Below are 23,748 nucleotides of genomic sequence, written 5' to 3'. Positions count from 1 at the left end.
TGCTTGTGTGTAGAGATGGGCACTGGGCAGTGGGCATTCTTCTTACACATAAAGCACCATCGGCCGTGGCCGGGACACCAGAAAAATACACACTTATGGGATTTATCTGGGTAGCCGTAAAAACGGCGTTTGTGTGCAGGCAAGCGGGTGACAGAACCGACTTGTTTACTGCAGGATACACTGGAACAGTCACATTTACTGGAACTGAACGAGCGAGAAGTTGCCATAGAAACAGAGAGCGTCAACATGCTGGCGTTTATTGCAGGCCTGCGTGCATTACAACAGGCTTGTTCACTGCAATATTGACATTTCCAGTCGCCTGAATTCCAGAGGGGAATGGGAAATGTATAGGAAAAAGGAGGTTGGTCCGTCCGCAGCGGGACCAGAAAAACTCCCTTTTTTTCCTTACGCCAGTGACGCACGGAACACCATAGAAACGGTGTTTGGGTGCAGGCGAGCGGGTTGTACAACGCGCTCGTTGGCTGCAAAATACACATCTGCAGTCGCCTTTTCAGGGAACTGACAGAGCGAGCATTGACGGCATAATTTTATCTGCCGGTAGACCCGGGGATCGAACGCGGGTCTCTCGCGTGCAAAAACCTGAGAGTCTGCCACTGGGCCACAGGGGGAGACACATTGTAACTCAGTTAGCGCGAGTATTATAAGAGAGTGTCAACGTGCTGGCGTTTGTTTGCAGGCATGCGTGTATTACAACAGGCTTGCTCACTGCAATACTGACATTTCCAGTCGCCCGAACTTCAGAGGGGAATGAGAAATGTACGAGAAAGAGGAGGTCGGTCCGTCCGCGGGGGGACCAGAAAACGCTCTTTTCTCCTTTCGCCAGTGACGCACGGAAACCATAGAAACGGTGTTTGGGTGCAGGCGAGCGGGTTGTGCAACGCGCTCGTTGGCTGCAAAATGCACGTCTGCAGTCGCTTTTCAGGGAACTGACAGAGCGAAGCATTGGCGGCATAATTTTAACTGCCGCTAGACCGGGATTCGAACTCCGGTCTCTCGTGAGAAAAACCAATGATTCCGCCACTGAGCCACAGGGGGGAACGCAAAGGTTTTCGGATGCACGAGCATATAAGAGCGTCACATGCTTTCTTCGGCGTATGCTTGCAGGCGCGCTTGTATTAAAACAGGCTCGCCTGCTGCAATATTGATATTTCCAGTCGCATGATCAGGGAACTGGGAATATGTATGAGAAATTGAAGGTCAGTCCATCCTCGGAGGGACTAAAAAACACATCTTTCTCCTTTCGCCGGTGAGTGACGCATGAATGGGGCGCAGAAGGCAGGGTAGCTTTCTTATAACGTAAAGAAAAACTAACCCCGACCATCCGCTTCCAGCCTCCCTTGTGAGCGGCGCAGTTTGCGCGGCTTGAACAGAGGGAGAGAGAAAGCTAGCCCCGTGACCGCCCGCTCCTGACATCCTCTGTGAGCGGCGCGGTGTGCGCGGCTCGAACAGAGGGAGAACAGGTATCGTCCCCCAAGCAGGCAAGGCAAGCGGGCGAACCGGCAAGCTTTGCGGGTTGGGGGGGGGGGGGCGGAGGAGCAGTCTCGGAGAAGGATGCCAGGTGAGTCCTCAGAGTCACCATAGGCAGTACCTAACTCGCAGTGAGGGCAGTCGCCGTCAGCGAGTGCGAGAGCTGCGTGATCAGGAAAAGGGGCGTCTTGAAAAAGACGCCCAGCTCTTTTAGTGCAATGGGAGTGTGTGTCGCGGCGGCGAGCACACACACATACATAAACACAGTAGCAGAGAAAGGATATAATGCCGGAAAGCGCAGCAGGAAGGCAAGGAAGGCGGCGCGGCCAGCGACTTCAGTGACTCGTCCCGCTGAAGGTGCTCTCTGTCAGACGGCGCGGCTTCTAATCCAGCTCCAGCGATGCGTGTGCTTCGCTTGAAGGATGAAAAATCAGATAATAGCTGCCTGCGAGCGATATTTATAGGCCTAGACCACGCCCATTTCGGCGGGACGTGACGCAGCGGGCGCGAAGTGCCCTGATTGGGTCTGACGTCACGCCAGGCCTCGCTCGATAGGCTGCTGCAGTTGCCGCAGAGCAGCAAATAGGCGCGCGAGCTGTCTCGCCTATGTCTGCATTGCTGCTGCAACGCGTTTTGCATTATTACAAAATTAAGGATAATTTTTGGCTTCAATATCTCGCGGAAAAGGATTTTCCCCTAGCGTAAGATATCTTACGCAGTACGAGAGACCTCTCGTAAGAGAACCACATCTTGCCCAGCACACAGCTTTGTGTATGGATGTTCGGTAAGGTCTGTAGCAAAATATACATCATAAAAGCCTTTTCTTTTTTCTTTTTTTTTTGACCAAAAAAAAACAAAACAAAAACAAGAGAACCAAACTACAAGTAACACACCAGTGTTAATTTTGACAGCCATTTTTTTTATTTAATCTTAGTCTTCATCTTCAGACGAAAATGCTTATTAGTCTTAGTCACATTTTTGTCATTTTTGTCTTTTATAGATTTAGTCTAGTTTTAATCTACGAAAAGTCATTGCATTTTTGTCAACTTTTAGTCATTTCTTTCAAACTGCAGTTACCAACATTCATTTTGGTAGCTATTTTATATGTAGTCTCTAGACAAAAATGGTTATTATAATGTCTGTCTTTAGACCAATTCAGTTAAGCTTATGAGAAATTTGAATTAAGGTAACAGGCTGTATTGACATTGCACTCTTAGCAGTAGCACTTGTGCAATTCTACATATTCCTAGTTGGATATCAGCCTGCACTTTGATCGCAGGTTTAGTCGCAGCAAACAGCGCAAGCGGTTCGTGACAGAACAAAGACAGACTGAAAGACACTTTAATTTAAGCAAAATATATCAGTGATACTGAGAGAGCATGTGCGCATGGTTGCTAGATTGCAAAGATCAAGTAAATAACCGGGTAGAAAAGCTCTGCTTGGGGGATTTACATTAAAATATAACCACTGTAGGCATGAAAGCTTGTAAAAACAGTCTGTAATGTTTTGTCTCCTCCTTTATGCAATAAAAACAATGAGTGATTTTGGTCAAGTTTTTATTTTATTTTTACCACATTTAGTCTTTTTTCATCAACGATAGTGCATGTTGATATAAACACAGTTATTGATTGATTAATGGCATTGGTATTGTCTCGTCATCGTCTCGTCTTAGTCATGGAAAAAATGGTTGTCAAAGAAACATTTTTCATCAATTTCGCTGCTGTTGGTTAATTAAATTACCTGCTGTCGGTTAATTAAATAGATAATGTGCGTCGGAACAATAAGGAAGGTAACATGCTCATTCTATATCCTTAATTCCATTTTAATATACAGTATATTTCAATCTATATATTTTATAGCAGATGTTACATGCAAAAGTACAGTGCATGTAAAAGTTATATATATATATATATATATATATATATATATATATATATATATATATATTGTAAAATACCGTAGCCAGCACCACCAATGATAATAATTTACAAGCAAGGTTAGTTTTCATGGCTACACAAAAGAGTGGATTCCAAAAAAAAAAAAAAGAGGTTTATATTTAGGGTGTACTAGCTTTCCATTCTGTAGCAACATGGAATGTGTAAATGCATTTTGTGCTCTTTGGTTCATATACAACACTAGACAGGACAAATGACAAGCTCCATCAATCAAACCAGAGTTTTGGTACCTAGAGTGAAACATATCTGGGATTTAGTGGAAGTTAAGCATCTCTCTGATGTGGATTTTCAGACTCCAGAGCTGACAGACCATTTATGACCTTTGGATGGCATTCCATCTTACTCCAGTGAGACCTACTTTCCTGCATTGAGACAACTCAGTGGTACACTCCACAAGAGGGGGAAAAAAACATACTTGCCCTAAAAAACATCTCTCAGAGCCAAACAGAGTTAACTTTATTGAGTTAGGGGAGTGTTAACGTATAATACCTTCTCAGTTGGCAAAAGCTTGAATTGACTACATAAATAAGAGGTCCCTAACCACAAGTGGAAGTGTAGGGCTGCTATTTACCCTCTTCAACAGCTGACACTTTGACGGATGGTGCAAAAGAGCACAATGAATTGGATTGTTTCACATGAGAGTAGGCCAGTAAACCATTCGCATCACTTTTATCAAGCTGACAGTGTAGATAGATTGGACCACAACATCCCTGGCACCCAGTTTCTGGAGACTCAGTGAATGGCTCAGCACACTCAGCTTTGATGGAGATACTTTCTGTTCATGCTGGTATGCAAAAAGTCTGGAGAATCAGTCAGTTGAGCAAGCCCACACAGAATGTGTACACAAAAAGTTTGACAAAAAAAAAAAAAAAAAAAAAAAAACGTGGAACCCAGATTCCACAAGGATTTTAATCGTCAGTGTGGTACACATGGTTGTACAGCAGTCATAATTGAAATGAGAATGCCCTTTTCCTGAATTGAGCTAGAAAATAAGATTCAATAAGATTCAAATAAGGAAAATTAAAGGATCCTAACCTAAGTTGCAGTTTTTTACAATCACGTTGGCACTAATTTTAGAATCTTGATGTTGTTTTTCAAAAATCTAGAAAAAACTTAAAATTGTCATCATTTGTAACCAAGTGTCACGTTTTGGGTTTGTTCTTGTCATGTTTCTGTGTCATGTCTTGTTTCCATGTCTGTCATGTGATTCCCTGTTTGTCATGTGATCCTGCCATGTCTTGTCCTTGGTTAATTGTCTGATCATTGTTCACAGGTGTCCCTTGTTTTGTCATTAGTCTGTGTATTTAAGCCCTCATGTTTGCCATGTGTCTTTGTCAAGTATTGTTTCCTGTAGTCTGCTGTTGTGTAAAGTTCATGTTCATGCTTTGGTTTTTTGTTTTCATGCCACGCCATGTTTTTGTTTCATGTTTTGTTTTAGTTACAATAAACTGCACATGGGTTCTCATCTCTCAACTTGCCTCCAGTGGATCCTTATTACAGAATACTTGACCCCCTACAATGAACCCAGCGGTTGCCCTCCTAAACCTACGCCAGGGGAATCTTCCCCTGGAAACGTATGTGGAGAAATTTTGTGGGCTGTGTTGCCAGTTGGATTTTAATGATGTGGCCCTCAAGGACATATTTAGGGTGAGTCTGAATGAGCCCATTCGCTCCCAGCTTCCTGGGGGGGGGGAAATCCACTGGTCCTTGGCCCAATATATTGACTATGCACTATTATTGAGTGGTTCCTCATTTACTGTGGGTTTTGAGGAGAAGCCCCACAAACCCACAGTATCTGCCAAGCCTGAGCCACTTCACGTCATGCCTGCCAAGCCTGAGCCACTTCACGTCATGCCTGCCAAGCCTGAGCCACTTCACGTCATGCCTGCCAAGCCTGAGCCACTTCACGTCATGCCTGCCAAGCCTGAGCCACTTCACGTCATGCCTGCCAAGCCTGAGCCACTTCACGTCATGCCTGCCAAGCCTGAGCCACTTCACGTCATGCCTGCCAAGCCTGAGCCACTTCACGTCATGTCTGCCAAGCCTGCCAAGCCTGAATTTCTTCATGTCTGCCAAGCCTGAATCTCTTCACGTCATGTCTGCCAAGCCTGAATCTCTTCACGTCATGTCTGCCAAGCCTGAATCTCTTCACGTCATGTCTGCCAAGCCTGAATCTCTTCACGTCATGTCTGCCAAGCCTGAATCTCTTCATGTCATGTCTGCCAAGCCTGAATCTCTTCACGTCATGTCTGCCATGTCTGGGTCTCTTCACGTCACGCCTGCCAAGTCCGACCCGGTGTCTCCTGACAAGATGGCCGCCGCCGAGCCTGTGTCTCCTGACAAGATGGCCGCCACCGAGCCTGTGTCTCCTGACAAGATGGCCGCCGCCACGCCTGAACCTGAGCCCTCAGTTATGGCTACACTAACAATTATGGCCACAGCCATATGGTGTGTGTGGTCGGTGCACACATTTGAGCTTCACGTCACGTCTGCCGAGCCAGAGACTGAGCTTCACGTCACGTCTGCCGAGCCAGAGACTGAGCTTCACGTCACGTCTGCCGAGCCAGAGACTGAGCTTCACGTCACGTCTGCCGAGCCAGAGACTGAGCTTCACGTCACGTCTGCCGAGCCAGAGACTGAGCTTCACGTCACGTCTGCCGAGCCAGAGACTGAGGTTCACGTCACGTCTGCCGAGCCAGAGCCTGTTCACGTCACGTCTGCCGAGCCAGAGCCTGTTCACGTCACGTCTGCCGAGCCAGAGCCTGTTCACGTCACGTCTGCCGACCCAGAGCCTGTTCACGTCACGTCTGCCGAGCCAGAGCCTGTTCACGTCACGTCTGCCGAGCCAGATCCTGTTCACGTCACGACTGCTGAGACTTTTCACGTCATTTCTGTTCTGGAGTCGTTGTCTGTTCCAGCCCATAACCCCATAGCTGTCCCCAAGAAAATTTTGGGGGGGGGGGGGGGGTCCTTGATAGGACCATGGAGGCCGTGCCGCCATGGCCACCTGAACTGTCTGGTCCACCTTGGCCACCTGAACTGTCTGGGGGCATGCAAAGTGCTAAAAACCTTAGTAATTAGTCCTTCAGGCTACAACATTCATTATTGCTGCCCCTCCAATGAGAGTACGGCATAATGCAGTGTGCCCACCACTCTTATGACCCAGACTCTGAACCCCCAGGAAACGAAAGGGGAGCTTAGGTTCTACTTCAAGACCCCAGTATAACTAGAGGAGAACAGCTGAACCATGCTTTGAATAAAAGCACTCAACTTAAGACCCATTAAAGCTATTGCTTTTTACAAAATTACATGACAGATAACATGGAGGCACGCTCACAGACAAACTCGGCAGTTTACTGCTAACACCTCCAGAATATGGAGGGAGAGCAACCGGAAGTGAGGGGGTCGTATCATCTCACTGCGACCAGCCCTTCTAAAAACATATGTCTCAAAGTAGTTTCACCAGCTGAGCTGGAAGAAGCACAGACTAAAAGTGAAAAGATCATCTCAATGCGACCACTCCTTCAATAATCTGCTGCCTCAGCAGATCACAGTTAACATCTCCAGTCATACTGGAGGGAGGGCAACTAAAACTGAAGGGGTTGCATCACCTCACCGCAATCACTTCTCCAGTAAGCAGCTGCCTCAGCAGTTCACTGCTAACACCTCCAGTCAAACCGCATAATTTCACTGCGACTTCTCCTAAAAACAGTTGTCCCTCAGTAATTTCCAGCCAGGGATTTCTAATGCTAAACACTTCTGCTAAAAAGTGGTCAGCAGAAAGTGAAGGGGTTGCATCAACTCAAAGCTACCAATCCTACAACTATGCTAGAAACCAAAAAAAAGGGGATTGTGTCCCATCTTTATTTTATCTCACACAACCCCACCCTCAAGTGCAGGATGTAAACAATAAGAAAGGTTCTCCTCAAGAAGCAAACAGACTCACTAGTCTGCTTTAATGCCGAACGCACTCACTCTCACAGAAGCCTTCTAAGAGGATGAAGCACCAAGGGAGAGATAGTTCGCAAACAACTCATCAACCGCGACATCCTCGCATATTACTCTTCACATAGCCCCTCCACATGCAAATAATTTGCTACATGACATCTTAATATTCTCTCAGCTAGGTCAGAAGCGGCCACAGAGCAGCTTCCTGAACTGACATGAGACCAATGTTTTTTAATAAATCTCCATTCGGACTGGAATAAATTTTTTGAAACTATTTTAGAGCAAGCTTCCAAATCCACAAAATGGTATTTGAGAGCAATGGAGCAATCAGAGGACGCCTAAAAGGGACTTCTTCCCAAACTCCGCCTACAATGCAATCAAGCAAGAACAGAACTTCTTACTGCAAATGCAACACTCTGAGTGACAGTGTCTCTCCCTTGAGAGCCGAACGCGCTCCGTGCAAATCCTGGATTCTATCCCTTGAAAGAGAATCAAGCCAGAATAAAAGCTTTTACCGCAAATGCATCACAATGAGCACATACAGCTCTCACAGATTCTAGTTTATGCATGCACATACAAAGAAAGCAGCTCCTGAAGACAAAAAAAGCTGATGATGTGTCTTCCAGGCACCCTGTTATACTGACGGGTGCTTTGTTACACATATTCAGATACTGGTCACGATGAGGGCGTTCCCCCATAGCGTCATTATCAGATACAGCGTTAAAGTTCCACTTCAAAAAGAAAATTAATTTGGAGTATTTCTTGCCTGCATGCAAAACAAAGGATTGATCACTGAATTTACTTATATGCCCATTAACCCTATCTTTTGGATACAGGTTCTCAAGACAGGGGCCTGAAATAAAAAGATCATCAGATAACTTATGGAATGGTAATACTTTTAAGTTTGTCATTTTGAACAGATGATTTTAGTTTAATGAACAAATTATCTTATGTTTATGTATATTGTACCCATTAACCATTTTGATAGTAGTGCCAAAGTAATTGTAAAAAATGGGTTATAAGTACATGATTGTTCGCTCATGTAAATGAATACAACTTGAAATGTTCAAATGTATGCTGAAAGTAACATCTAATTAACATCTGAGTTGAAATTAATTAGATCACATTTTAGATGTTTAAACATTTAAACATCTGATGAATAATCAATTTAGTGTACTTCCATTTCATGGACCATTGTGGAAGGAAACATATTTACCACAGAATAATGTACCTCAGTCTCAACATGGAGCACAACATAATATAGGCTTAAAAAACATTATACAGAATGTCCGATTCTACTGTGTGACTGTTGAATTTCATTGTACAGAAATGATTCCACCAGTCATTTAAATTCAAATTCACTCACAAATCCAATCCTCAAGTTCTGAACTTCTGATTTTTGCCCAATCTTGGGGCTCCTGCTTTCTTTATGCTCACCTGTTTATTCATGAAGATGTAAATGACAGGATTTATGACAGTGCTGGACTTCGCTAAGATGGAGGGCACTATGCTTGCCTCCACAGTCACCAGTCCAGGGGTTCCAAAAGTGGCCAGCAGAGCCACTATCCCATAGGGCAGCCAGCAGAGTAGATAGAAGATCACCATGGTGATCACCATGAGAAGAACCCGGTGCTCTCGTTTGCGGCTCATAGTCGTGTTCACACTGCTGACCTTCATGGAGAAAAAGAGATTGATAATCAGTAACATTGTTAATTAGTAATAATATCTGTAAAAATAGATCTAAAAATTATCCACAGTATAGTATGTTTAACTGTTTATTATAGGTTGATAATATAACAATGAATATCAAAATAGTATATATTATTTACATTTTTTAAATCATCAAAATCTGGTATAACATCAATACATTTTGGCTGAAAAAGAATCTGTTAAACTAATTAGTCATGGTCAAGTGGTTAGGTGATGGATATTAAGTCCATTGGTGTTTCTCTGTAATGGCTAGAACACTGCTGACTAAGAAATCTTCCTTTCTACCGAATTACCCCAGGAGGATCAATAAAGTATTAATCAAGAGCTAATCAGTATCCTCCCCTGAAAGTGCTCAACAACTGTAGATGGAATGCTCAAGGTTTAGGGACTTCATATGCCAAGGGAAACACAAGTTATCTAACTTTTCAACAAGGTATAATATTTTAAACGTTCTCTCATTGGTACAGTTGTCAGCTTCACCATTTATAATAGATTGCTGCAGGGATGACATATTTTTGTAGGCCAAATGCCAGAAACCAGTTATGGGTGTTGTTTAATGGGATCTTGGTTAAAAGCCTGAAGTAAGGTCTGTGGTTAACATAAGCTCAAGATATTATCACATTTTATTCTACAACATAAAATACATAATTAATACCCCTTGTGATTTTTTTAAAAACTGTTACTTGTCTTGAAATATGCTATTGCTACATATGGGGGCTCGTCTGCTTTTTTTTTCCCCTAGAAGCACATGGACTGGTAATTAGTGAAGAGAATCAGGTGCGCTCGCAGTAAGTGGAGCAGTTTGTTCGTGTTTTGCTTCGGAGAGGTGGCTCATAATTTATTTGTTATGCTCCCCGAGTAGGCTGTAATTATTATTTTAATTTGTATTCCTGGGTTGAGTGCACGGCCGTGGTTGCAGGCCTGGACCGATAGTTCAGCTCTGCACCAGCTGTATTAGATGCTTAAAGAGGCTCGACCGAAAGGAAGACCAGGAAGAATTAGGGTTGAGTTAATTAGTTAGTTGGAGATGTGGGATAGTTTGGGGGAGATTTGATAGTGATAGTAAATGACGTGATTTTATTTGTCAGTCACTATGTTAGTTTGAAAATTATTTGATTGGCTATGTATGGCATTGTTAGAAGAATTCATTAATTCCCCGTCAGAAAAAGGAATGTAGGAAATTATAGGGGATTGTAGAGAGAAAGTAAATCAGTCGATAAACTTTAATGAAAAGATGAGTTGAGAGTGTTGATTAAAAATAAATGGATTGATTGTGGTGCAATGACAGGTGTGTCAGAGACGGCAATAGCAGGTTCTGATGTAGGATCACAGAAACGTGATATTTCGATGAGTAATTTATCATTTGAACAGTGAAAGGAAATATTGGCATTACAGCAGGCTCATGATTAAAAAAAAATGTTTAAGCATGCTACGGAGCGCGAGAAAGAACTAAAAGAAAAGGAAATTGAATTAGCAAAACTTAAGGCTGATGATTTGGTAAAGCAGCGTGAAATTGAGTATGAAAAACTTAAACATGAACAAAGATTAGTATCAGATCGACAAGCTCAATATGATCAGTTACAAATAGAACGATTGAAACTCATGGCTGATGAAAGACTATCAGCAGACGGTGTTAGAGAAAGTAATTTGAAGTTGCTACCAAAATTTAATGAAAGAGACCCCGACGGAGTGTGGTCAATGAAAGAGATTGGCCTTGTACTGATCGAACAATTATGTTTCAGTCAGAATTAGTTGGTAGAGCTCAAGAATATACTGCGCTTTCAGTGGGGGATCGTAAATATTACATGAAGGTAAAAACCCAAGTTCGTAAAGCCTTTGAATTAGTCCCGGAGGCATATCGCAACAAACCCATGTTGAAGTGCGCAACTTTTAATGTGCATACATTTTAGAGCCTGCTAGAATTGATTCTCACTGAGCAGCTTAAGTGTATTATTCCTGAGAGCCTTTACCTATATCTTTACCTATATTAATGAGAACAAGCCTAAGACTGCTGGGGAGGCTGCAGTGTTCACCGATGATTTTTTGTCAGTGCTTAAACATAGTGAATAGGGGTAGGAATTACAATGAAAATTATTTCAAATAAACCTGATTTTACATAAAATACAGATAAAGTGCCTAATGGTCCTTCAAAAGCTATTCCTGACTCCATGTGCTGCTACTGCTTTGAAGAATGGCATTGGAAAAAGTAATGTCCTGTCCTAAAAAGTAAACCAATTCGTGGTAAGGGATCTATAAGATTGCAAAATGTTTTCTCCCCTATATTAATGACTGATTGTGTTCACCCCAAGCTTTGTCCTGCTGAGAAGCCGTTTCAGGCTGTCCCACAGGATGAATGTACCTTTTAAGATTCTGCGTGATACAGGTGCCTCGGAATCATTTATTTTAGAATCTACCTTACCATTTTCATCAGTCATCAGTTTGGGAAAAACTGTACTGGTTCAGGGAATAGCATTTACAAGTATGTCCATTCCATTGCACAAAGTTGTTTTGCAATCTGAATTGGTAAAGGTGAGGTGATTATGGGTGTCCGACAATCACTCCCAGTGAGAGGAGTGGATGTGATTTTGGGTAATAATCTGGCCGGAGTGGGTGTGTGGCCAGATGTATCTCAATCACCCATTGTCGCTCCACTACCTACTGTCAATTCGTTTAATGTTGCTGAGGAATTTCCAGATGTGTTTTTATCATGTGCTGTGACTCGTTCTAAAACAAAAGCGGCTAAGAATTCTATTTAGGGAGAGTTTGATCAAGCTCCTGTGCAAAAGTCCTGTAATTATGCTTTTCCTGGCCTTTCTTTTCTTCCAGCTTCTTTTTCTCATGCAGAGTTGGTAGCTGCGCAGCGGGAGGACTCAATGCTGTCTAGTTTATTTGATGCTATGTTGTCCCCGGATGAGGAGCAGAGAGCAGCAAGCTGGTATTTTGTGCAAGATGGGACGCTGTTACGGAAATGGATGTCCCAGAGCAAAAACAGCTGAGGTGAGTCGTTGGTGCAGATTGTAGTGCCCACTAAATTGAGAGATGAAGTGCTCAACGTAGCGCATGGTCCCTGTACATGGCATTAGAACCTACGCCAAAGAACTTCATAACACAATACTGGCTTGCTGGGCTGTTAATAAATTAATGCTTGTTAAGTCATTTTGCCTCCCGAGTCTTTTTGGTAGAACTGCAAGAGTATTCTCAGGGAGATCAGGTTCTGGTATGGTTGCCTTTGTCTGCTTCACCATTTCGCACAAAATTCTCAGGACCATATACTGTCACTCGGCAAGTATTGGAGTTGAATTATCGTATTTCTACACCTGATCCAAAAAAATCTGTTCAGCTCTGTTATGTTAATCTGTTAAAACCATATTTTTCTTGTGATAATGCCAAATCTAAAATTACTGATGTACTAACAGTTTCAGAGGGGGGTGGTATTGTGCCTATGGACGTAACTGAGGAGAAAGTTGAAGCCCCTGCAGATTGTGTGTTGCAACCTAGGTTGACAAATTCTGCAACTTTACTCAGTTTGGATCATTTAAAGACCCAATCTAGTTTTCAACAGAGAGAGTGTATATATATATATATATATATATATATATATATATATATATATATTATTTATTTTTTTTTATTTTTTTTTTATAAAGGTAATACATGAATTTTCAGCTTTGTTTGGAGATACCCAATTACGTACACATTTAATTGAACATGATGTGGATGTTGGTGATGCATTACCAATTCGTCAACGTTTTTACCGTGGGCCAATTGTGAAACAACAAGAGGATGAGGTTCAGTATTTATTGGATAATGTTTTAGCGAAACCATCTTGCTCTAGCTGGGCTTTAAAGTGTTTACTTGTTAAAAAATCTGATAATTCTTACAGACTTTGCACGGATTACCAAAAGGTAAATACGGTTACAAAGCCTGATGCTTTTCCCCTTCACCGGATTGAGGACTGCGTAGATCAAGTAGGAACAGCTAAGTTTGTCAGTAAGTTCGACCTGTTAAAAGGATATTGGCAGGTGCCATTAACATTAGGTGCAAGGAATCACTGCCTTCAATACATCCTCTGGGTTATATGCTTACTCCGTTATGAGTTTTGGATTAAGGAAAGCACCAGCAACGTTTCAGAGACTGATGAACCGTGTTGTGTCAGGACTTGCGGGCTGTGCAGTTTATTTAGATTATGTAATTGTTTACAGCGATACCTAGGAACAGCATTTAGAGCATGTTTGCTCTTTTTTTCCCTGTTTAGCTGAAGCTCAGCTTACTGTCAATCTGGCCAAATGTAAATTTCCTAAAGCAAATGTGGTCTACTTGGGAAGGGAGGTGGGACAAGGTAGTGTGCGTCCGTTACAAGAAAAAGTGCATGCGATTGAACTTGTTCCTTCGACAAAAAAATAATTAATGCGTTTTTTGGGTATATGGCTGGATATTATTGGGGGTTTTGCCCAAAGTTTTTGTCCGTTGTTTGCCCATTAACTAATCTGTTGTTTGCCCATTAACTAGTTCTGTTAAGTTTGTTTGGTCTCTAGGTTGTCAAAAAGCTTTTGAAAATGTAAAGCTTTTGCTGTCCTCCTCTTCAGTCTTAGCGGTTTGACAAACCTTTTAAGACTCAGGTGGATGCGAGCCAGAAAGGGGCAGGTGAAGCTCTTCTGCAGGCTGGGATGGATGGGATTGATCATCCAGTTAGCTATTTTTCACGTAAATGTAATTATTATCAAGTAAACTACTCTGTCATTGAAAAAGAAGCACTTGCATTGATATGGGCCCTTCAACATTTCGGTGTGTATGTAGGGGGAGGAGCTCAAATTGCCACTTATTCAGATCACAATCCACTGACCTTTCTACATTTGTTGCAAAGCCTGTCAGCGGTTGATGAGGTGGGTTTTGTTTTTGCAACCTTATAATTAGCAAATTAAGCATATTCGAGGCGCAGACAACGTGTTTGCTGACACTTTGTTTCGTGCTCATTGCTGTAAATGATACAGGGGAGTAGGGGGTGAGTGAGAGTCTCCTATGTGGTATTGCTCTTGTGCCGTTTTCTTCCTTCTCCTTAAAAGTATACTTCTATGATCTGGATTGCTGGAGCGTGGGAGAAGAGGGACACACTTTCAATGATGACTTCCACTAATACTGATTACTGATTGTTTGAACACCTTTAGTTAATTTGGATTATTTCTTTGAATAAATTCATTATTTCACTCCTTGCCCCTCTGTGTTGCCTCTCGTGCCTAAATAAGACTCCAGAGGTTTTTTTTGGAACATTGAATGTCATCAGCCAAACAGGTAAACGCATCTCATCGTGTTTATAAACAGGTAACTATTCTATTCTATTCTATTCTATTCTGTTCTATTCATTATTATTTTATTTTTTATAAAAAAAAAAAATTAAACAAGCTTGTTGGAAGCTTAACTGTGATGTTGAAAGTGATGTTGTGGTTAAAAGTGTTACTGTAACTGTTATGCCTTTTACTAAAAACTCTGTGTTGTTAATTAATTGTCTCACAATTAATGTTAAAATGAACGTTTAGTGATGTTGTGCAACAATATATTAGTTGATTGTGATTTTATATGACCAACTTTGTGAAGTTTAGATGTAATTTGCTCACCATGGCTGATGACATCTTTTTGCCTCATACACAGGTGAATCTCTTTTATTTATTTTTGTTATTTTAGATACATGGGGCCCTATTTTAACGATCTGAAACGCAAGTATCAAGCGCGAAACGCAAGTAACTTTGTGGGCGGATCTTGGGCATTTATGCCTAGATTTATGCCTATTTTTTCACATCTTCATGGACACAACAATGATTTCCGTCGTGTGTTAATATTTTTCCGTATAATAATGTATGGTTTTCTAAAAATGAGAACTGCTGCGTCTGTGTGTAGATGAGATAAGCAAAGTGCATGCGTGTTGTGCACACGCTACATTGATTATGGCCAAGCATGCACCCTTAAAATAGCATATGAATAACATGGGCAACGCGCCACTGACTTTAGACTAGGTTTTTCCTGGTATGTGGCAGAATTGTTTTCTAAACCTGCAAAATAGCACCAGGGAACGTTTGCGCCGGAACACGCTTCCTCTTTGCGCTGAACCGCCCCCCCGGGAGCGAAAATGCATTTCCTAGTTTACCGACGCGCGTCTGTGGAGGGAAAAGTCCACTGTGCGTCGGGTGCAAAATAGGAATGATACATGCGTCGGTGAACAAAGTCAATTGCGCTGGGTGCAAGATAGGGCCATGATGTGTATGTATGAATGAATGCCCACTTTGTCACCAGAGGAAATATAAATAATTTTCCTAAAATAGGAAATATTTCAGCAATAATCTGTTGGGGGTTTGTCGAGGGAACCAGGGCGATGCTAACTTCTGGCTTGACCTACAAAAATGTCATCACTGCAGCACTCTACTGACTTTTAATTAAAACCTTTTTATTTAGAGTTCTCACATTAATAAACCTTTTTTTGTGATTGAGAACAAAAGGAAGGAAGGAGGGAGGGTGGAAGGACGGATGTGTGAATGGATGGAAGAAATGTTAATTAGCCACCTGAAAACCATTTTTCTGTGGTTCAGCACTGCAAAAAAGTAATTGTGTGCACCATAGATTAGGTCATGTGTTGATAATTGACAATTATCAACCCACATATGCTAATGGAGAGACAGTAAAGGAGATTTCAAATGTGCATGTCACCATGCCAGCTGATCTTCCCTCATCATGCCACCCCCATTGTCAGTTTATTCAAAGAAGAGCCAGTTATTATTAAGGATTGTGATGGTGTGATTCACCTCCTCTTGTTTTGACCCACCTATTGCTGTTCCAGATCCAGATGTACAATGGGAATGGGTGATTAAAATTAAGGGATGTGCCTTCACAGTTTCCCTGGCAGCATATGATAAGATGCACCTACAGTACCTTCTCATCGCTGCCCTGAAGTCAATGAAAGCCAAATGCAGACCAACTCCACTTTTCTAGCAAAAAGAAACCACAGCCCTTTTTGTGTAGTTACCCCATTGACAATGGATTCCAATTTGATGTGTTTTTTCATACAAAAACTAGATGTAACATTTTATAAAAAAAATATTTTTCCATGCAAAACTTGCCACTACGTTGTTAAGGTGAAATTCAAATTCTGTCATTTATTCTCTCCAAACTTCTCTCCAATTGTGCTCTGGTTTCGGGCAAACTTTTGAGCTCAGAGCCCTCCTCCCGGACAGCATGCCAAATGCGCATGTTTTATATTATGTCTGATTTTATGTAAGTGTGAACTCGTGAATTGACTTTTATGTTCTAATCTTTTCCATTGCCTTGGTGGCGCTTACAAACAGACTATTTTGCTAAGCGACAGTGAAGAGTAATCTCTCTATTAGTGTTACTCGATCTTAGAGCTGCATTTGATACTATCGACCACAACAGATGCTGACAAATTCGAGGACCGTGACATCGCCCGGCATGGCGCAGCCGGGGCCCCACCCTGGAGCCAGGCCCGGGGTTGGGGCTCGTATGCGAGCGCCTGGTGGTCGGGCCTCCCCCCATGGGGTCCGGCCGGGCTCAGCCCGAAGGAGCGACGTGGGGCCACCCTCCCGAGGACCCACCACCTGCAGGAGGGACCGTAAGGGGCCGGTGCACAGTGGATCGGGCGGCAGTCGAAGGCGGGGGCCTAGACAACCCGATCCCTGGACGCGGAATCTAGCTCTAGGGACATGGAACGTCACCTCTCTGGCGGGGAAGGAGCCTGAGATTGTGTGTGAGGTTCAGAGATTCCGACTAGAGATAGTTGGGATCACCTCTACGCACGGCTTGGGCTCTGGAACCCCACTCCTCGAGAGAGGATGGACTCTTCACCACTCTGGAGTTGCCCATGGTGAGAGGCGGCGGGCTGGTGTGGGTTTGCTTATAGCCCCCCAGCTCAGCCGCCATGTGTTGGAGTTCACCCCGGTGAACGAGAGGGTCGCTTCCCTGCGCCTTCGGGTCGGGGATAGGTCTCTCACTGTCGTTTGTGCCTACGGGCCAAACGGCAGTGCAGAGTACCCAGCCTTCTTGGAGTCTCTGGGAGGGGTGCTGGAAAGTGCTCCGACTGGGGACTCCATCGTTCTACTGGGGGACTTCAACGCCCACGTGGGCAGCGACAGTGACACCTGGAGGGGCGTGTTTGGGAGGAACGGCCCCCCTGATCTGAACCCGAGTGTGTTCTGTTATTGGACTTCTGTGCTAGTTACAGCTTGTCCATAACAAACACCATGTTCAAGCATAAGGGTGTCCATCAGTGCACATGGCACCAGGACACCCTAGGCCGGAAGTCAATGATCGACTTTGTGGTTGTTTCATCTGACCTCCGGCCGTATGTCTTGGACACTCGGGTGAAGAGAGGGGCGGAGCTGTCAACTGATCACCACCTGGTGGTGAGTTGGATCCGATGGCGGGGGAGGAAGCTGGACAGACTCGGCAGACCCAAACGTACTGTGAGGGTCTGTTGGGAACGTTTGGCAGAATCCCCTGTCAGAGAGATCTTCAACTCCCACCTCCGACAGAGCTTTGACCAGATCCCGAGGGAGTCTGGAGATATTGAGTCCGAGTGGACCATGTTCTCCACCTCCATTGTCAACGCGGCCACTCGGAGCTGTGGCCGTAAGGTCTCCGGTGCCTGTCGAGGCGGCAATCCCCGAACGCCGTCAAGCTGAAGAAGGAGTCCTATCGGGCCTGGCTGGCTTGTGGGACTCCTGAGGCAGCTGACGGGTACCGACGGGCCAAGCGGACTGCAGCCCGGGTGGTTGGGGAGGCAAAAACTCGGGCCTGGGAGGAGTTCGGTGAGGCCATGGAGAAGGACTATCGGTCGGCCTCGAAGAGATTCTGGCAAACCGTCCGGCGCCTCAGGAGGGGGAAGCAGTGCCCTACCAACGCTGTTTACAGTGCAGGTGGGCAGCTGTTGACCTCGACTGGTAATATCACCGGACGGTGGAAGGAATACTTCGAGGATCTCCTCAATCCCGCCATCACGTCTTCCATTGAGGAAGCAGAGGCTGAGGACTCGGAGGCGGACTCGTCCATCACCCAAGCTGAAGTCACCGAGGTAGTCAAGAAACTCCTCAGTGCTTGTTCCCGGTGCATGTTGGACTCCGGCAGGGCTGCCCTTTGTCGCCGGTTCTGTTCATAACTTTTATGGACAGAATTTCTAGGCGCAGCCAGGGGCCGGAGGGGGTCAGGTTTGGGGACCACACAATTTCCTCTCTGCTCTTTGCGGATGATGTTGTCGTGTTGGCCCCATCAGACCAGGACCTTCAGCATGCACTGGGACGGTTTGCAGCCGAGTGTGAAGCGGCTGGGATGAGAATCAGCACCTCCAAATGCGAGGCCATGGTTATCAGTCGGAAAAGGGTGGTTTGCCCGCTTCAGGTTGGTGGAGAGTTCCTGCCTCAAGTGGAGGAGTTCAAGTATCTTGGGGTCTTGTTCACGAGTGAGGGAAGGATGGAACGGGAGATTGACAGACGGATCGGTGCAGCTTCTGCAGTAATGCGGTCGCTGTACCGGTCTGTCGTGGTGAAGAAGGAGCTGAGCCGTAAGGCGAAGCTCTCGATTTACCGGTCAATCTACGTTCCTACTCTCACCTATGGTCATGAGCTGTGGGTTATGACCGAAAGGACAAGATCCCGGATACAGGCGGCCGAAATGAGCTTTCTCCGCAGGGTGGCTGGGCGATCCCTTAGAGATAGGGTGAGAAGCTCAGTCACTCGGGAGGAGCTCAGAGTAGAGCCGCTGCTCCTCCACATCGAGAGGGGCCAGCTGAGGTGGCTCGGGCATCTTTTCCGGATGCCTCCTGGACGCCTTCCCGGGAAGGTGTTCCGGGCATGTCCCACCGGGAGGAGACCCCGGGGAAGACCTAGGACACGCTGGAGGGACTATGTCTCCCGGCTGGCCTGGGAACGCCTCGGTGTCCCCCCGGAAGAGCTGGAGGAAGTGTCTAGGGAGAGGGAAGTCTGGGCATCCCTGCTTAGACTGCTGCCCCCGCGACCCGGCCCCGGATAAGCGGAAGAAGATGGATGGATGGATGAACCACAACATTATTTTAAATAGACTCGAATATTATGTTGGCATTAGTGGAATTGCATTAGTATGATTTAAATCATACTTATCTGACCGTTATCAGTTTGTAGCAGTAAATGAAGAGATGTCTTATCGATCAAAAGTTCAGTATGGCGTACCACAAGGCTCAGTACTAGGACCGTTGCTGTTCACTCTGTACATGCTACCTTTAGGAGATATCATTAGGAAGCATGGAATTAGTTTTCACTGTTATTTTGATGATACGCAGCTCTATATTTCTTCACGCCCTGACGAAACTTACCAATTCACAAAATTAACGGAATGCATAGCTGATATAAAAACTGGATGACTAGCAATTTCCTATCACTTTATTCTGAAAAAAACTGAGATTCTAATTATTGGACAAAAACGTAATAACCTAGAATACTGTCTAACACTTGATGGCTGTTCTGTCAAGTCTTCGTCGTCGGTTAGGATCCTGGGTGTGCTCTTTGATACCAATCTTTCATTTAAAAAAAAGTGTCTAGTATCTGTAAAACTGTATTTTTCCATCATAAAAATATATCTAAATTAAGTCATATGCTCTCAATGACAAATGCGGAAACAATTAGTTCATGCGTTCATGACATCAAGGCTAGATTATTGTAATGCTATTATGGGTGATTGCCCTGCACGCTTAATAAACAAACCACAGCTGGTCCAAAACGCAGCAGCTAGAGTTCTTACCAGAACCAGGAAGTTTGACCATATTAGCCCGGTTCTGTCAATTCTGCATTGGCTCCTTATTAAACATCGTATAAATGTTAAAATATTGCTGATTACTTACAAAGCACCAAATGCTTTAGCTCCGCAGTACTTCAGCGAGCTCTTAACACATTATAGTCCTTCACATCTATTGCGATCTCAAAATTCCGGCCAGTTGATAATACCTAGAATATCAAAATCGACTGCTGGCAGTAGATCCTTTTCCTCTTTAGCACCAAAACCATAGTTTAGGTCAGCCAGAACCGGGAACAATTCTCATAAATCCTGATGTACTTGTTACATCATAAGAAGGTTTATCCCGAGGTTTACCGCAGTCCACCGGATCCAGGCTGTATCCAGATCTGATGAAGGACCTGCGCCTGGAAACGACGACAACGCAGTCCTGAAGTGTCAACTAGGTTCTCCCCTGTGAAGGCCTCCTTCCCTTCCCTTTACCTCTGTACAGATAAAACGTTGTCATTTTATCTGTACAGAGTCACCACGTGGCTACGCGGAGGTGATAAATAATTCTGTATTATAAATTTAAGCCAGACAAGTAGTTTGTTGAGGTTTGATTTGTAAAGAAGGACTACACGCCTGCGCACATATATATTCAAACGCGCATACCTATGGACTGAACACGTGATGCGCATGTGCTGTGTTTGCGCAGAGGTTGAGTAGGTTTGCGCAGAGATAACTGATAATCGTTTGCACCTTGGAACCTATTTCCGGGAGTGCATTCTAGAGCCACCAGGCACTGTTTTGTGCGGATGGGCGTTGGAGGGTTTTCTGTTAGAACGGTGTCGTGTTAGCGACCCCTAAGTTAATAACTAATGATCTTCGCAACGGAAGTGAATCAATCAATCAAAACTAACTTTAGCTGGACAATAACTTTATCCTAGAGCTGCTGTAAATAGAGCTGCTGTAAAGCCAAAACAATATCTGTTACTGTAATTTCCTATTATCACTGTAAAGCTGCTTTGAAACTATTCATATTGTTAAAAGCGCTATATAAATGAAGCTGACTTGACTTGAAGAGTAGAGGAAGAATCTGGACCCAGGTCTCTTTCTCTGTATTCTTGTATTTGACATCATAATAGATTAAAGTGAATCATGTGAATGCTGTTTGACTTTGTTACTTCTCCATGACAAGCCGGTGTCAGAAATATAAAGTTGCACAGAGCAACTCTATGTGTGTGTGTGTGTGTGTGTGTGTGTGTGTGTGTGTGTGTGTGTGTGTGTGTGTGTGTCAACAATTTGAACAATGAACACATATTATGGCAAATATTAGACATAGCAACGCAAATACTGAGACCAACAAAAATATTAATAATAAAAAAGAAAAATACAGTGTATCAGCATCTTGATAAACAAATATTAGACCACTGTATTTCTGCTTTTCCATAAGCAACACCTATTGTCAGAGAGCGAAATTGCATTTTCATTCAAGCTCGCCTTCTTACTTTGCCTGAACAAAATCGGATAGAATTATAATGCTGAACATACGAGTTGATGTGAACAGGCCTTGAGGCATGTCTACACTGATACCACTGTATATTTACTCCCTGCCATTCTACAGTATGCAACCTTTTGAGCCAGAGGTCTAAGTCAGTCAGTCGGCATGCTGAGGTGTCATCGTAATTCACAGCTTTGTGCATCCAGGTGGAAATTTAATACATAGTAAACATGGTCAAATGTCTTAAAATAAGCTGAGAGTGTCATGGTATCTGAAAACATAATTAATTAAGCCAAAACATGTAATAAAACAAAAATTTGAAGGATGCAGAATGCAGAAAAAAACTTTGTGATTGACAGGTATTGTAAAAATCTACTGGAGAACTTTCTGAGTTGTTCTGTAGGTGCAGATTCCATGTGAATCTGATCTCTAGCACTAACCAGGTGTCCATTCGACCTTCACCTTCAGTTTCATTTAATTGTATGCAATCATACACTAAATAAAATACACTTAAAATGTAATCTTTCTTGCTAACTGTACCATCGGTGAACTCAGAAACAAGGGTGAGCAGAATCCAAATGCAGAGAGTTTATTGTCTGAAAAAATCAGATACAAAAACCAAACTCAGAAAACCAGGAAACAAAGGAATGCAAGGAATACAGGAAACAAAACTGAGGAAACCAACAAGACATCCATTCATGGACAAGATCTGACAAAGAACACAGGAAACAATGGGATTATATGTGCACAGGGGCTGAATCCGAAATCGCCCCCTAAACCCTCATTCACTATTCTCTACGTTAGTCCACTAATACAGTTCTCTTGAAGGAGTGAATGAAAACGAGTGAGTGAATTCGGACAGCCGTTGAGCATACATCGGTTGTACATTCGTTATTGCAGTGCAATGTGGGATTGAATGAGTGCACTCAAAATCGTCCACTATGGTTTCGGACACCACTACAAATGGCTGTCCCCTCAAATAACGCCCTATTTGAGGGTATAGGGGGCGATTTCATTCAGACGATGATTGTTGTTGGTACACTTCACCAAACCCACACTGCAAAAGAATCATGAATCGTGTAAAACCCAGTAAACCTTGAGATTATTACTTGTGGCATTAGATTAGAACTACATATGGATATGAGAACTGTGTATAAAACTAAATAAAATGATGTCTTTATTTTTGAAAAATTTCTTTTAATTTATGAGAATTTTTATTAAACATGGACCTTTATTTTCATTAAAAAGGCTTATTTCTTTTATGGTAGTCAGGTGCCAGTACACATGTACATGCATGCTTGCCCAGAGTTGCCTTGCAGTCGTGCATCTTCGGAAGTGGAGCCGCGTGCAAAGTTACAAAGAAATGGGATCTCGCGCACTCAATGCACACAACCGCTCACCCGCGATGACATAATTTTTGCCATGGACGCGACGAGTATAAACCAGGCTTCACAGTACCTGTCACAAAGAGAATCATTGTACAAATGTACAGACCAACAGACCGGAGGAAGCAGGAAGATCATAGGTCAGAATAGGTCACATGTGAATTCTTCTTATTTTATTTATTTATTTATTTAAATTCCCAGTGATTTATTCTCCATTGGAGAGAGAACCTGATCTAGGTTATAGATCATGTCTAGTCATCATGATCTATTCACTATTGAAGAATACTATGTGTCATCTACAACAATGGTGTCGAACCACATAAAAACTACCAAAAAATTTAAATGGTAGAGAGTATTGATATTTTTACAAAGGTAACTTCTGATCCCAGCTTGTAAGATTTATACACCACTATATACTCTTTTGTATAAAAACCATATACCGTTTCCTTCGCACTTAAATAGCCTCTGCACTTAAAGAAATTGTGTAATGCTAGCTAGCTACATAGCTAAAACAAATCACCATAGTATTGATTAAATTATGATTGAGAACTGGTCTCTCTCAGCTCATGAATATAACACAAAGCCCATTTGTAAGAATCAATGTAGGCTAGCGGTTGACAAATTCATAGTTTCATTAGTTTGCTAAGTGTGCTGTTGGGGATCAGTGCAATGACTGATGATGAAGAACATAAACTTGTCCAACACATTTTATCCTGCCATAGCCGTCAGTGGTCAGAAGAAAAAGAGATGCAATAAAAGGTAATGAGGAAATATTAAGCATGCAGGTGTGCTGGACAGTAGTTGATTTAGGTGCAAAACACAAAAGTGGCTTGTTTGAGGTTATTTGGAACAAACTGGAAAATCAAATGTTAACCCCTGTGTTCAAAGCTGTCCAGTGAAGTGGCATAATGCAAGGTCTCCCAATAACATAGACGCTACTCTGAGGTTTTTTCCCCCACCTGTCCTTAAGCAAAAAATATATACATTCCCTTAACGTATGAAGGATAAATATATAATT

At 43.3% G+C, this 23,748-nt stretch overlaps 1 protein-coding gene across 1 annotated transcript in view; it reads right to left on the bottom strand.

The window, feature by feature from the left end:
- The window catches only part of tmtopsa (teleost multiple tissue opsin a), a 125,498-nt gene that overhangs the window by 19,358 nt on the left and 82,392 nt on the right, over positions 1–23,748 (bottom strand). The window contains exon 3 of the mRNA XM_082174055.1: positions 8,829–9,062. Within this exon, the coding sequence (XP_082030181.1) occupies positions 8,829–9,062 (234 nt within the window). The remainder of the gene's footprint in view (positions 1–8,828; positions 9,063–23,748) is intronic.

Source organism: Leuciscus leuciscus (genome assembly GCF_965113295.1).
Source record: "Leuciscus leuciscus genome assembly, chromosome: 6".
Lineage (NCBI taxonomy): Eukaryota > Metazoa > Chordata > Actinopteri > Cypriniformes > Leuciscidae > Leuciscus > Leuciscus leuciscus.
This window is presented reverse-complemented; position numbering and strand designations above follow the sequence as displayed.